The sequence below is a fragment of the Xiphophorus couchianus genome, chromosome 21, assembly GCF_001444195.1.
Source record: "Xiphophorus couchianus chromosome 21, X_couchianus-1.0, whole genome shotgun sequence".
Classification (NCBI taxonomy): domain Eukaryota; kingdom Metazoa; phylum Chordata; class Actinopteri; order Cyprinodontiformes; family Poeciliidae; genus Xiphophorus; species Xiphophorus couchianus.
This window is the reverse complement of record NC_040248.1, coordinates 15,141,372-15,155,686: the sequence shown is the minus strand read 5'-3', so window position 1 is coordinate 15,155,686 and position 14,315 is coordinate 15,141,372. Positions and strand designations below refer to the sequence as shown.

The following is a 14,315-nucleotide window of genomic DNA, read 5'->3' as shown; positions in this document are numbered from 1 at the left end:
AGCTTAAATGTAATCCTATATGCAGTACTTTAACTGAACAACACAGTTTACAAAAAATATCCTAACCTAGAAAGTGATTCCGGTGTCTCTATATAGCCGCAGGACATTCAACTCAAGACAAATGAACTTATATGTAAAGTCAAAGTGATGAAGGGTCAATATATATTTTTTCAAAAGATAAATAAAAACAAACAAACAAACTCAAGTGCATACCTCCTACTTCATTTCTTTTAGGGGAAGAACAGAAAAAAGCACATTGTGTCCTCCACCGCATTCCTAGACAAGCAGAGGTTCAATCACATTTGCAGAAGTTATCAAAACTTTCAAAGGGCTCAGCTGGCGCCTTAAGCCACAGGAAATTCACTGGGCCATCTGGAGGGATGTGTGCAGATTATTGCTCATTTAGTCTGCTCTAGACATCAGTAGGAAGAAGACTGAGATGGCTAAAGTCGTGCACAGACAGGACAGTGCGTATGCACACACACGAACACAGACGCTAGTGCTGGTGCACACAACACACCTGTGCGTAATCCCCCCATAATGCCCTTTGGTATCTTGTTTGTCCCATCCCTTTGCTGCTCCTACCCACCCAGTCAGATGGGTCGGAGGAGTTCAGTAACAGACAAAGATCTTGCAAGTCTTTCCAAGTAAGGTATGAAACATAAAATAATATATATATATATATATATATATATATATATATATATATATATATATATATTCTTGCTTGATAATTGAAAAAAAAGCATCATCTTGATTAAATGTCATTGAAATCACAATTATTTGAATCAATTTCCTATTGAATTTCTTGCTCAGAAACATGCTTTCTATTCCAACAATAAGACTCTATAAAATACATTCCATCTGTCATTATTAGTTTTACCTTATATTATTAATTATCTGTGGTTGAGTCGGAGTGGAAAATGATGGATGGATGATTTATTTTTGTAACAAATTAACAATGCAAACATTCCATATTTAACACATTCACAAATTCGGTTTAAATTTGGTTTTGGAGAAGGTGTGTATGAATTAAAAGTTACATTTTTTTTTAACATGAAGTGTCTTTAATTTAAATAAAAATAAAAGTGACAACAATGATGTCTAGATATTCCCCAGGTGTTAGTTTAAAATTTGAATGGAAATCTGAGTAACTTCACAGCTTTGCATTTTTGGTGAAATATTAGTTTTTTAGGAACAAATATTGTTCAGCAATACTTTTTTTTAAAATCATGAAATGAAGTAAAAAAACAAACAAACTAAAATGCATCAAATAGATTTCACACGGTAGAAATAAATGAATATCCACCCTTTGTTTTGTTGAATGCACGTACACATATCGCTAAGATTTGCCTTCAATGTCGCAGTCTAGCTTTTAAAAGTTCCAAAGAATAACAACCTTTGTCGACCTACATCATGAAACGCAGCACTCTACAGAGCATCTACGTGATTTTTGTATTTGCCCATTCAGCTTACACATATTGGGTCGGACATATGATATTGTAAAAATTCCAAATTATCCTGGGACCTGAGATCAAAAAGGAAAAGGCCAAATTCTCTGAATTCCCCAACCATAGATGCTCCAGCTTTGTGTGAAATGCAACCAGACAAAACCTAAACACCATGATAAAAGCAAAGGAAATTACTTTCCTTATTTTAGGTGTGATTGATTGTCCCCCTGACCTGAAGAGGTGGTTAAAAAGAAGAGGCAGACTTAGATAATTGGGCCCGGTGGTATCCAAAGCCCGGCAGGTGTTGAAAGAAGTCTCATAATGCAGGTACCAGCAGCGGCTGCAACCCTGAACTTCAGCACACCTAGGATTTGTCTACCTTGAAGGAATTTTGGTGTTTTATGTTTGGCATGTCTTTTATTGAATAGATGAAATATGAGCTACTTGTAACTCCTATTGACGTATTGGACATGCCACAAGAAAAAAAAAAGGCATAGAGGTGTCAAAAATCCTCAGAGATGTCGACAAATAAATAGAGCATTTTTGTTTTATCTTTTCTTGGCACGAAAAATGATGTCATTCAGTCTTTGAAAGTGGTGTCAGTTAGAAATATCTTGCCGATACATGAGGGATGTAATTCCCTTACCTGTTGAAAAGTGAGTTAGGAGAAGGATCAGAGATGGAATTTAGTTGAACAGAAAAAGGCACAGATGTTTTCACTCTTTAATTTCATTAGTGAATCATAGGGCTATCTGAGTCCTTCTAGCCATTTCAAATGAAGAGGTAAAAGCCAGGCATGAGCATTAAAGATGAAAAAAAAAAATTCTTAGAGAAAAAATATGCATGTTCTATCCTTACTATTATCTGCAAGCCACGGGCTCTGTTCCAATTAGAGAATACCACAGACGTACCATTCAACAAGCATGCACACAAACGAACCTACAATAGGTACGGTAAAGTACCCGGCATTAGAGAGCCAAGAGAAGAGCTTTTTACTTAAAAAACTATTTAATCAGGAAAATCAACGCTTCACATCAAAGAAATGGAGATGAGGGACAGGCGGATAAAGAGGCTCATCAAAGAAGGAGATCTAGTTAGGGATTCAACGCCCTAATTCCCTTTCTCTTAAAACCGTCGTCAGAGGGGGCACAGGGCCAATTTGCTCCCTAAATGGCTGCGTGTGAATGTGCAGATTGCTTTGCGTAGCCGCTGGGAATGTGGGTTTCCTCCTCTTTTTCTTTTCCACACGGAGCCTGAGAATTAGAAAAGATCCAAAGACAGATAGGCTTAACTGAGCCCCAGCTACCTTCCTTAAGTCCAGAGCCCTGTTCCAACTTCCAACTAATTTAATACATGTCCTAACTCAATTAATAGACTCTAATGCAATGTTTCTTCTTTATCTCTTTTCCTTTTCTGAGGATTGGGGCTTCAATTAGAGTTACAGAGTAATATCAGAGAAAAGGTTTGGATTGCAAGTCTCTCTGAATGTTAAGACAATGACATGTCCCAGTGGCATTAGGGTTGATCATATATGCATCCTTAATCTCAAACATCATCCTAATCTCACTTTCTGGGACTTACTTCACATTAATGTAATGTAGTGCATAAAATATTGACCATCGGTCTTTCCTATCTAGGGCTTTATATGCATTAGTGTTGCATTCATTAGTCACAACATCCTTGATATAAAAGAGGACCTCAAAGAATCCTCAGGATGTGTCCTCTGTTTCCCACAAGATGTCAACCCAATCACCATCTAGGGCTGTAACTCCCACCTCAAGGTTTTAAGTTTTCTTTTAATTCATCACAAGACTCTGTCAAAATACTTCTATAGGAGGTTTAAACCGTACAATTGATTCATGTTGGATTACCTTACATTACCACAAAGGACATCTGCCATAGAGACTTGGAGAAATTCTAGGACAAAGAAAGAAGCCATTGGTCAGTAACACATACATAATTTAACACAAGATCAAACCAATGCAACAACCCAATGTTCTTCAGGGCCCTCATGAACCTCATAAGTGGAGATATTGCATGCTTTATTCTCTTAAGCCCAACAAAAGTCTCATCTGAGCGCAGATTCATGTCTTTGTGCCAGCAGAACTGAGGCCATCTCCCTCTGCAATAGGCTCTCTGTTACGCCTGCAGTGACAATTGATTGTCTTGGCAATCAGCAATTAAGCACTGGTGATCAGAGAAGGGAAAAGAAAGAGTGGGAAGAGGAGGTGGATAGTAACCATCACAACCCCCCTCCATCCCACTCCTCTCTTGTCAGCCCAGGAAAGGCTTCACTCAGCTGGGGTGAGTTTGGCCTGGGGCTGGGCTCACTGGTGGAGGTTAACTCCAGCATAAATAAGCATCTTTGGACTCATTACAGGGATTAGAGAGTAATTCGCCTGCGAGGAAGGAGACGACTGCCAGGGTTTTGGTACAGTTTACTACAGTCTTATAGGGGCGAGGGCCCATGAGATTACAGAGGGAGAGAGATGGAAAGGCAGCAAAAGAGAGAAAGGCCAAGGGAAAAGAGAGGATGGCTGTCAAGTGTGTGTGAGTCAATCCAAGCCCCTGGCTGCCCCCTTGATCTTCAGCATGTTGGGGTGCTGTGAAAACGGATAATGGGAGTTAGAACGACCAGGCCTGTCTAGAGAGAAGTGTACTGATTGTTATAACTTTCCCTCATCCCTCGCTCTCTCTCACTCCTCCACTTAACTAAATAAACACCCAAGAGGTAGCACTCTATCAATTTTAATGATGTTGAAATACAATTTAGGCACAAAATACACAACAAATGCTAATTTGACCATGATGAGAGGCATCAGAAATTCCTCCCATTATTTATTCAGCTGACTTTCTGCATTTTTCATCAGAACAAATATTCCCATTTCAACAAACACACACACACACACACACACACACACGCGCCCCATCACAGAGCCAATTTGGAGCATAAATCAACACATTCACTCATCAAATATATGCCCCATGTGGTGCTCTGTAGTCTGTCCAGTGCACCAAAGACAAATAATTCCATCCAAAGTCCAGCCAGAGAAACAGAGGGCACAGAAGACTGTCAATATATGCACACATACATTAAACATAGCAGACAACTGTGTGCTTAGAAAAGACACAGTAAGGAAAAGTCCTCCTATCATAAAGTCATACGTGACTAAATATTTTGAAAGAAAAAAAAAGCAAATACTGGGAACAGATGAACACAATTTCTTCAGAAATTAACATTTCTATCAAGGAGATAGGAAACAGAGGTAGGAGATGGACTACCAGAAATATTCCTCATATATGAAACTCGTACTAAGAACCAAATGTAAAGTTTTTCTGTCAGAGTATCATATATTAAAAAAAAACAGCATGAGAAAAAAACAAAAAACAATGAAACGGTGTTTCTACTTTCTTATACCACCTTCATATTACTGGTGCCACACAACCTCCTGAGTCCGTTTTCTGTATAAATAATCAATGAATAAGTCAATCAAGTTTAAACATTGGCTTCTCTAAATATGACTGCCCAATGCTAACATAAGTTTAAAGGGTTTTGAAAATGTTTGCAAAAACAGTTAAGATGTTTCTGAGACTCAAGTTGTTTCAAGCTGACAGAAGTCTGATTTGGTCATGTCTGTTAGCTTCACCTTAATGATCCGGATTCATGGTAAACAATAAAAACAAAAAACAAAAAAACAGAGTTATTTGCTAAAGATAAAACACTACTTGCTTCTTACATTTTTACCAAATCTTTGCTTAAATAATCCTCAACTATCCCTTTCATTCAGATCACATTTCTAGCAGTTTTCTCTCAGCAGGATGGAACCATCACCTGCCCACAACCCGCATGTCCATCTTCACCACATTGGGCGTCCCTGCTTCTGCCCCACATTTCGGACATGTGAGGTAAGCGTCGGCTATGCTGTGGCTTTTAATGCAGTAGTAGCAGAAAACGTGCTGGCACCCCACCGTATGAGGCATTGTTGGCCATTCTCCACATAGTCCACAGTTTTTCCACATGTCTTTTCCCTCTCTTTTGCTTTCTTCCTCAGAATCTTTTCTTCCAAGCACATGCAATAACACCGCTGCTTTCAGTTTCCTTAAATTTACCAGCGGTAACAGGAAGATGAGGAACTCGGCAAAGCCATGCCACAGTAGTTCCCGGTTCATGTACTGGTAAGTTACATCTCGAACCACATTAGGTTTACTGAACACAGCCTGAGCTCCCGCAATTCTTTCAGGTAGGGCAGGGTGGCGGCCATTTCTTAGGAAAACTAGGAAGTTGACAAAGGTAGCAAACTTTGCCAGACCAGAAACAAGAGTTAGGGCTTTACGGAGACTTTGTTGCAGCAAGCCACCATCCAATTCCGAAACAGCCCCTCTTGGACTCAAAGACAAATATGGCAGCAGACGGTAGCAACGCTCCTGCAGCCAACGGGGGCCTGCAGTAAGTATGGCAAGATCCAACTTCTGACGAGGGGACAGTGATCTGTAGTGGGGAGATGATGAAGATGTGCTTTGATAGCGCAGGCTTAGTAGAGATTGACCTATTGTGGCATTGCTAGAATAAAGAGTAAACCTCCAGAGCAGCAGATAAAGTAATGCTTTCAGTTCAGGCTCCACCGGGGTGAGCAACCCTGGGCGGCAGTATTGGAAACACTGAGTGAACTGGGTCCACAGCAGTTGCTCAAGAGCTGAGTCTAGCTCCAGGGCATCCAGCTGGCTGATGCGCAAAACTGGTGGGTCAACTGCAGATTCTGAATCATTAGATCGAGCTGTCCTTTTGTTGTGGTCCCTGTTCAAACCTGCTGGAAAAAAAAATAAAAAACCCAGTCAGATATTAATTAGGCTTTGAGATTTGTATTTGATGTATCATTTTCATAATGATTTAACTTTGGTTTAATTTGGAAACCAATTCATTAATATAGCTTCTCTAAATGTAGAGTTCGAATAGAAGAACCTGTGATCACTAACATTTTTCTAAAGGGAACCTGGACAGCAAGATACAAACAATCAAAAGTTTTCAAGTAACATATTAAGTTGAAATAGAAACAGAGTGGATTTTTCCCAAGGCTCCTACACATTTTTCATGTAAAAATTCCATATATCTTTAAACTACAGAGTTTTCAGACTTTTTTTTTAGCCCATTTTGAAACTAGACCCACCAAGATTCATAATAAATTCACAACAGATGTCAGAACAGACAAATGTGATTGTATAGGTGAATGCATGTATGGATGGATAACTATACCATCTATCCTATTTACTCTCCAAACTTTATTTCCAGGCAATATTCTCTGGATTATACTTTTTTCATTAATCTTTTCCCCATAATTTTTTCATAGAATTTCAGACTCATGGACCTTGTTGTGAAAAATGAGCAGTAATGAAGAACACTGATGTCATATGACCATAATTACTTTATTATCTTAAAATCTATTTAGGTTAAAATCCGCTCTGAGAAAAAGAAAATGTATAAAAAATCACTTCTATCACAGGACAACTTTGTTATAAGGAGCAGAGAGACCCTGGAGGGGAAGCCCATCCTATTAGAAAGGTTATTTTTCTTTACACAGAAACGGAAATCACTTTTCACATGTAAAACCCGTTCTTAATGCAAGCTTTGAGCTACGGCATACGGTGAAGCAGGGGGTCTTAGAATGCTTTCTCCACTGTATAAACACTCACCATTCTACACACTAGACACACACCCACATAGTAGGCAAAGCTAAGGGGCTATCGTTGCTGCTCCCTCCAGAGATAGGGGTGTGTGTACAAATCACATCACCAGGGATTAGGCTAACGGCACAGTCTCTGGTACACCATAAACATCTGCCAAATGTGGAACAATCCCCCCTTCCAAGATTCAGCTCCATATGGGATCTCACCATTGTGTCATCTGGGCTACTTTGTGCTGCATACATTTGCAAACTGCTCAGTTCCCCAGTTTTATCTGCCCTTTGCCCGACTGAAACGCCTAAGAGGTGGAAGACTAACTAACACATTGAGAGACAGACGAAAAAGGCCACCGAAGGAGAGAGCGAGAGAGAGAAAGAGACAGAGAGAGGCCTTTTCTTGACAGTAGCTTTTGTGTCTCCATGAACAAGATTTGTCACGAGGCTTTAAAAGAGATTTCCACCGGGTAAATATGGCAGTTTTGACAGAAAGAGAGAGGGATGATGGTCACTTTAGATGCTTCTCAAGAAGGTTAAAAAAAGCCCATCCTAACATACTGGGCCAATACTGAGGTATACAGGACTGTATGTGTATTCAAGACATTTAAATAGAGCCAGGATACACCATCCAAATAAGTGAGAATTAGCAAATCGTTGAAAAAAAGTGAATTTATGCTGAACTAAGCAGGTATGACAAATTTATTGAGCTTTCTTTGAAATGCTGCCATGTTAAGCGACCAGGACCTCGTTTGTGATGGGAGAGGAGTGTGGATTATAAAATATATATAAAAATATAGCAGAAAATAGAAGTAGCCTGAATGTGTATGCCAACCAATAAACAGGCTCTGTTTGTTCTGCTTAATCTGAAAGTTTTCCTTTGATGGAGGAAAATTTAGAGATTATATGCATGTGTGTCTGGCCATGAATGCATGCCAAGGAAAGCCTTGATCTATGTGGGGCTCTAATGCAACACTAAGTTAATCTATCAGTCTATAGCTGACACACACACAAATACTCAAATCGACAAATACACACACTGCCAGGTGGTGGAAATCCCCATCACAGCAGCAGCACTCTCAGGAGAGTAAACCCGACCGGGTCCAATAGTCTTTTCAAAGCTTTTTATCGAGCAGTTTACAAGTTATGAATGAATATGTTTTATTTGGGGAAACACGGTATTGACAACCACCTATCAATAGTAATGTGACTATTGTCAAGGGTCTGTCAATATTAATGTAATTATGATGTAGAGGGATCAGAGGGAGGCTGGAGTCGAGGGCCAAGTAACATCTCCTGCCCACTGCCATATCAATAGCTGGGATTGTTATTGACAGCTTCCCTTCAGACTTGCAGGACTTGCCAAATATATAACAAGCAGGCACTTCAGTCAATGCCGGGCTGCCTATAAAAATTAAGCATTTGAATTTACATGGCTTTTACCGTGGACAGCTGGAAATCCATGTTCCTTATGTAATACTCAAAAGTCACAGTCGATACAAGTGTTTAGGCAGCAGTGACAGGGTGTGTTAGAGGCAGTGATTTTTACAGTTCCCATACAAACCTGAAAGATCAGAGATACAGGGAAATAAATTATTTATTTGAAATACGTAGACGCATATAGTGGCATCCACAGTTATTAGCAGCCATGGAAAAATGTGAAAAAAATAAATTAATAAAATAAACTGAAATAAAATATAGCTGTCTTTTATTTCAGTAGTATAATATTATGTTTTGATTTTTTTTTTTTAATTCAACCTATAATTCATGTATATTTGTTAAGTGAGCATAAACTCCCATATTGGGCAATAAGTGTTTTCTATTGTTATCATTATTATTATTATTAAAAAATACAATAATTGAAGTCACAATTAGCTGCACACTTGCTGCAATTTTTTTTCAACCACATCCTTTTTTATCAATAGGTCAGGAATGAACACTGAACCATTTGGTGAGAGAGATATTTGAATAAGTGTAAACATTACACATATTTTAAAAGATACTTACTAATTATTGCTAGTTTTAATAGCAATACATTTTTGGTTTATATATATTTCCCAACATGGGACTTTTTTCTCTCGGTGTCTAAAAGGGAATTAAATAAAAAGTATGACTTTTCAAAAATATTCAGTGTGAGATTATGCTACCACAATAACAGACAAATTCATCTCAACAGATCCTTTGGTGGCTGCAGATTTCAGAATTCTTTTGGTCAGCCAACCAACTCACAAATAAAAATAAAACTATTTAGGAGAGTTGGTGGCAAATGAAAATGAATCTGAAAGCAAATTCATCTGGAAAACCTGTTGACTTCCTTTTTTTAAAAGTCAGACAAGAAAAAAATAGATAAAAAAATCAGATTCCTTGGAATGTTAAAAGGTATTTCGATTCAGATCAGGGCTGATTCTCTGGGTTGTTCCATTAGTTTGTGCATGCTATTTAGACAAAGATAGCACACTGACTCAAGGCTGACTATGATAGCTTAGGGACAACAACCACAACAACAATATCCAATCTAACATGAATCCCACTGTAACACTGCTCCGAGGCAAACGGGGCCATGGCCAATGTGAGGAAGAAGAGGAGAGGCTACAAAAGCATACAGAGCATCAGCCTAGAGCTTCGGAGCAGAAATGGGTCCTCTGAAAGTTAGACAATAAGCCGTAATGTCAGTTACCCTACAGAACGATGGATAGACAAAAAGACAGACACGTCAGCTGGCACATCAAAAAACCGCCAGATGGGAGCTTTGAGCTATCGTCTACAGATACATTGAGACAAAAAAAAAAAAAAAAAAATTGGCTGAAAAGATAACTAAAGTGAAAAAAAATATAAGGGGGTGGGAGACAGATAAACCCAAACCTTTCCCTAGAAGCTGACCTTGAGGATGACGGTCACAACAAAGAAGGAGGGACCATTCTGTAGCACATACAGCTCAGCCACACTGAGGTGAATCCATCCAGGGAATAGCCTATAGACAGAGGAAGACCTCACTTTCTTCTTGACCTTGGCTTTGGTGTCTGGGGAGAGCAGGAGGGTGTTTAGGACAGGGGGCTGAAGACTGAGGGGGTGGGGGGATGCTGGGAAGATGGACAGTCTCTAGGGAACTGCATTTTGCGTTTTTTGTTTTTTTTTCTGCAGCAGTAATGCTACGAAGCCACTCACAGAGCTATCACTCGCTGTCACTGGAAACAGTGTGTCCAAAAGGTCTCAGTTTGGCTTTTTATGTATTGCAACACTCGAATTACTAGGCACTTAGGTGTGGTATTTGCATAATGTATTGGCTAAATTAGTGCATAAATGTCCGCTTGGCTTTCTATGATGCTTGGAGAGGGAAACAAGCTGTGCATTGGCAAAGCATGCTGGATTACAGCATTACATTTTTGTTTCCTTTTTGTGCATGCAAATTAATTGCTATAAAAGCTGTGGTGGGAAAATATAGAAAAAAAAAATCTCTCAGCACTACTTTTTCTTTTCTCCAACTTCCCTTTACTAGCCTTCTATCAACAGGAATGAGTGAGGACCTATTACTCAAAGCTTGCAATGTCTGCACTATAAAAAAAAAAAATACGGATGAGAATGTCAAATTTAAAACTTTTAAGAGAGTGATGTCATACAGCAGACTACAGACAGTACTGGGGACACTAAGATCACCCCGGCGGTAAGCAGACTAATTGTTATGAGTCCGTTTCATGAAAAATGAATGTGAGTAGATGCACAGAGGGGTCTTTGGGTTGTGTGTGCATCAGAGGCTAATGCTTTATTAAGGCTTCCCCTCTTTCTCTAATCACCCAAGACTCCTTTGAGCCATGGGGTGAAAGCCAAGTTAATGCATGAACACACACACACACAAAAATAAAAAATACACACCAGCTAGAACCGTACATGTGATGCACAAAAAATGTCTTCTCCTTATTTGGGTTTGCTCAGAAGGTAAATTATTTAGAAGAGTTAATTGATTTCATGAGTACGAAGGTTGAGTATGCTAAAACTGTATGAGTAATAAGTACGAGGGTCTGCGGCAAACAACTTAAAAAGCCATGAAACATTAAAGAGCAGAAAAGCACAATGAGTGCGCAGGAAAACGCAGAGCACCTAATAAATGCGAGAACCAAATTTGCGTGTTCCTTAAGAATCAATGAGAGAGCAAGTCATGCAAATAAAACATGCTATCCCATTGAATATTTGAGCCGTATGTTTTTTTTTCCAGCTTCTTCTCATGCCTGAAAAGTGGGAAAATATATAAAAATAATGTTGGATAAATGAAAAAGCTGCTAGTTATTTAAATCTCTTAAACTATTTGCATGACTGCTGGGTGGAAAATGTTCAAAGTGAGATGAAGCTGCTCTTTGTCTACTGTAAAAGAATGTGGGAGAATGCGAAGGCTACAGTAAACGCAATCAATCAAATCCAAAGTATAGAAGCTACTTTTAAAGTTCTGATTCATTTTAAATTAAAAATTGAATTCCAATAAAAATATTTTGCATTTTGACATTGCACACATTTCTGATTAAATGTTCAGTAAATATCTTCACTAATGTCATGCTCCCAATTTTCTGGGAACTGTTTCTTATTCTAACATTAGTGTGGATCTGTCCACAAAACAAGATCTAAAATGACGAGAATAAGCAAGATCGGTGTGAAAGAACTTGACTGGCCTGAGCTTCATCTGATAAAACATCTTTAGGATGAAGAAGAGTGGTTGGTGTCAGCTAGCCAGGCCTTCCTACCCAACATCAGTGTCTGGTCTCACAAATGAATTTCTGGAAGCATGCTCAAAAAAATCCCAGAAACACTCCTAAATGTTGTAAAAATCTTGCCTAGTTAAAGCTATTTTTAGTATAAATGGATGTCTTTTTTTTTTCTTTTTACTGAATTAATGCATTATGTGGGTTTAAGTAAAAACTGGTCCAAATGGTCAAACCTAAAGCACACCGGTTTAGAATAAAAAGTAGACTTATGCCAGCATAGTTCAGTTGTAAATCTATGACCTTAAAACACACATTGTTTAAGCTGAATTCTAGTCTCCATAAATTATTTCAAATGCTATATAATCATGTTCCAAATGTGAGCCTGTTAACATGCCTATAGTTCTTTTTTTATATTCTGCCAATTGGCTAACACAAATATTGATATCACAAGTCAAACAGCCATACCTCAAATATGTGTTTTTTTTCTTTCTTTTTTTGAAAAAATAAAGCAAGATCAGTATGCGATTATTGGGGCAGGGGAATTGGATTTGGGTAGCAGATTTGCAAACAGTACAGTCAGCACTGGAAAAGAGAGATATAACCAAAAGACAGATAAGGGTAGAGGAGAGATGATTGGGTTGAGAGGAATGAAGTGAGTAGTCTCTTGAAGAAAATCAATAAGATCAACTTTGCCTTGAATCTCAATGCGGAAGGTTTTGATCTCTAGCCCTGATTATTTTTGGGAATAATGGAATTATGTGCGTGGATGCAGAACATAATCTTGAAGGAGCCCAGAGTCTCACACGGTTACTAATCAAAGTTTCATTAGGTATATATACACCTGGAACGCACACAAATTGAATAATAATTCCCAGTATATTTGATCGTTTGGGTTGTATGCTGTGTGCATTAAACATACCGATAGAGATCAACAATCGATTTTACTTTAAATGTAACCATGAAGCAAGTGGAAAATAAGACCACAGAATCGAGGGAAACACAGGAAACCCTGACACTGCAGATTAACCGCAATGCTGGACTATATTGAGCTTTTTAACGCCATTAAAACGCAGCAGGTTTGCCATTACTATAAATAATACAGATATAGTATCCAACTAATGTTAATACGTGTATTCTTACCCATTTCTATTCGGTGAAACGTACACATCAACTGTTCTCTCTCCTGATATATCCTGCAGACAGCGTGTTTTTCCGGGTTGTGCAATTTAGCCCCGCCTCTTAAAGGAAACAAACCAATTGCGTAAACAAACGATATGATTGACGGAGTTGGAAAGGAAATTAACCAATAGCGTAACGCAGTTCAGAATCAGCGGCACAAAACAGAAAATGATCGTTGATTTGCTGGGATTGATCCGATCGCCGTACTTTCTGATCCGTATTTGTTCCGTTCTGTTCTGAAGTTGCGACTCAAATAGACAAAAGATGCAACATTAATGTGCATAAAGTAACACAATTAATATAGTTTACACAAAATATCTCGTGTGAATTGTACCATTAAGCATACAAGTTTTGGATTTAAAATAAGGGAAACTTTCTGCAGCCTGCTGCGAGTCGTCCCACGAGCCAAACCGAGGTCCGGCATCCTTTACCTTTTAAGACAGATTTCCAATAAATCTGCCTATCAGTCACTTACAAACTACAATTGGGTGTTGAGAATCTATGGAGTGAAAATAGTGTCAAAAAGATTTGTGTGTGCGTAAAATGATTTGTGCGTGCGTAACAGGATTTGTGCATGCGTAAAAAGATTTGTGCGTGCGTAACAGGATTTGTGCGTGTGTAAAACGATTTGTGCGTGCGTAAAAAAGATTTGTGCGTGTGTAAAAAGATTTGTGCGTGTGTAAAAAGATTTGTGCGTGCGTAACAGGATTTGTGCGTGCGTAAAAAGATTTGTGCGTGCGTAACAGGATTTGTGCGTGCGTAAAAAGATTTGTGCGTGCGTAACAGGATTTGTAAACCTTAAAAATAAAATACATGTTGAAAAAGTACACACAAATCACCTGGTACGCACACACAAAACTGCAGTTACACACAAATCCGGTTACGAGTGCACAACTATTTTTGAGACTCATTTCACGCCTCGGTGGAAGCTCCAAAATTTGTGTGTAGATGGTGCGTTTACATGCTAGTAAAAGCTGGGACATCTGAGTTTTCTTCGGAACTGTTTCTTTTTTCCACAGTTCAATACATATTTCTCTCTTTACTTGTCTCGTGGCTTAGACATATTTTTGTGAGAGAAAAATACATATGTCATTACACCCACGTCTACTTTTTAATACTATAAGATTGTTTATATATGAATCCGCATTTGGGACCTATTCAACTGTAATTACTTGGGTAAAAAATTCAACCACTAGGTGGCGGAAGTTTATTCCGCTCTGACTGGGAAAAGCCTTCATTCAAACTGAGAGAAGAAACAAGAGAATGGCGGGTCAGCCGAGTGATCATGTTCGTGGTTTACCGTCCGAAGTTAGTGGATGTTA

General features: G+C 38.7%; 1 protein-coding gene across 2 annotated transcripts; it reads right to left on the bottom strand.

The window, feature by feature from the left end:
* Positions 1 to 4,183: 4,183 nt before the first annotated feature.
* On the bottom strand, positions 4,184 to 13,108 carry pex2 (peroxisomal biogenesis factor 2). Of its 2 annotated transcripts, none has more exons than XM_028005725.1 (2): positions 12,955 to 13,108; positions 4,184 to 6,259 (listed from the first exon to the last, which is right to left on the bottom strand). In XM_028005725.1, the coding sequence occupies exons 1-2, from the start codon at positions 12,980 to 12,982 to the stop codon at positions 5,280 to 5,282; spliced, it is 1,008 nt and encodes a 335-aa protein (XP_027861526.1). In that variant the 5' UTR covers positions 12,983 to 13,108; the 3' UTR covers positions 4,184 to 5,279. The 2 variants fall into 2 exon arrangements, with proteins under 2 accessions (XP_027861526.1, XP_027861527.1); XM_028005726.1 differs by having other exon boundaries at positions 4,184 to 6,256; positions 12,955 to 13,043.
* Between the last annotated feature and the right edge of the window lie 1,207 nt (positions 13,109 to 14,315).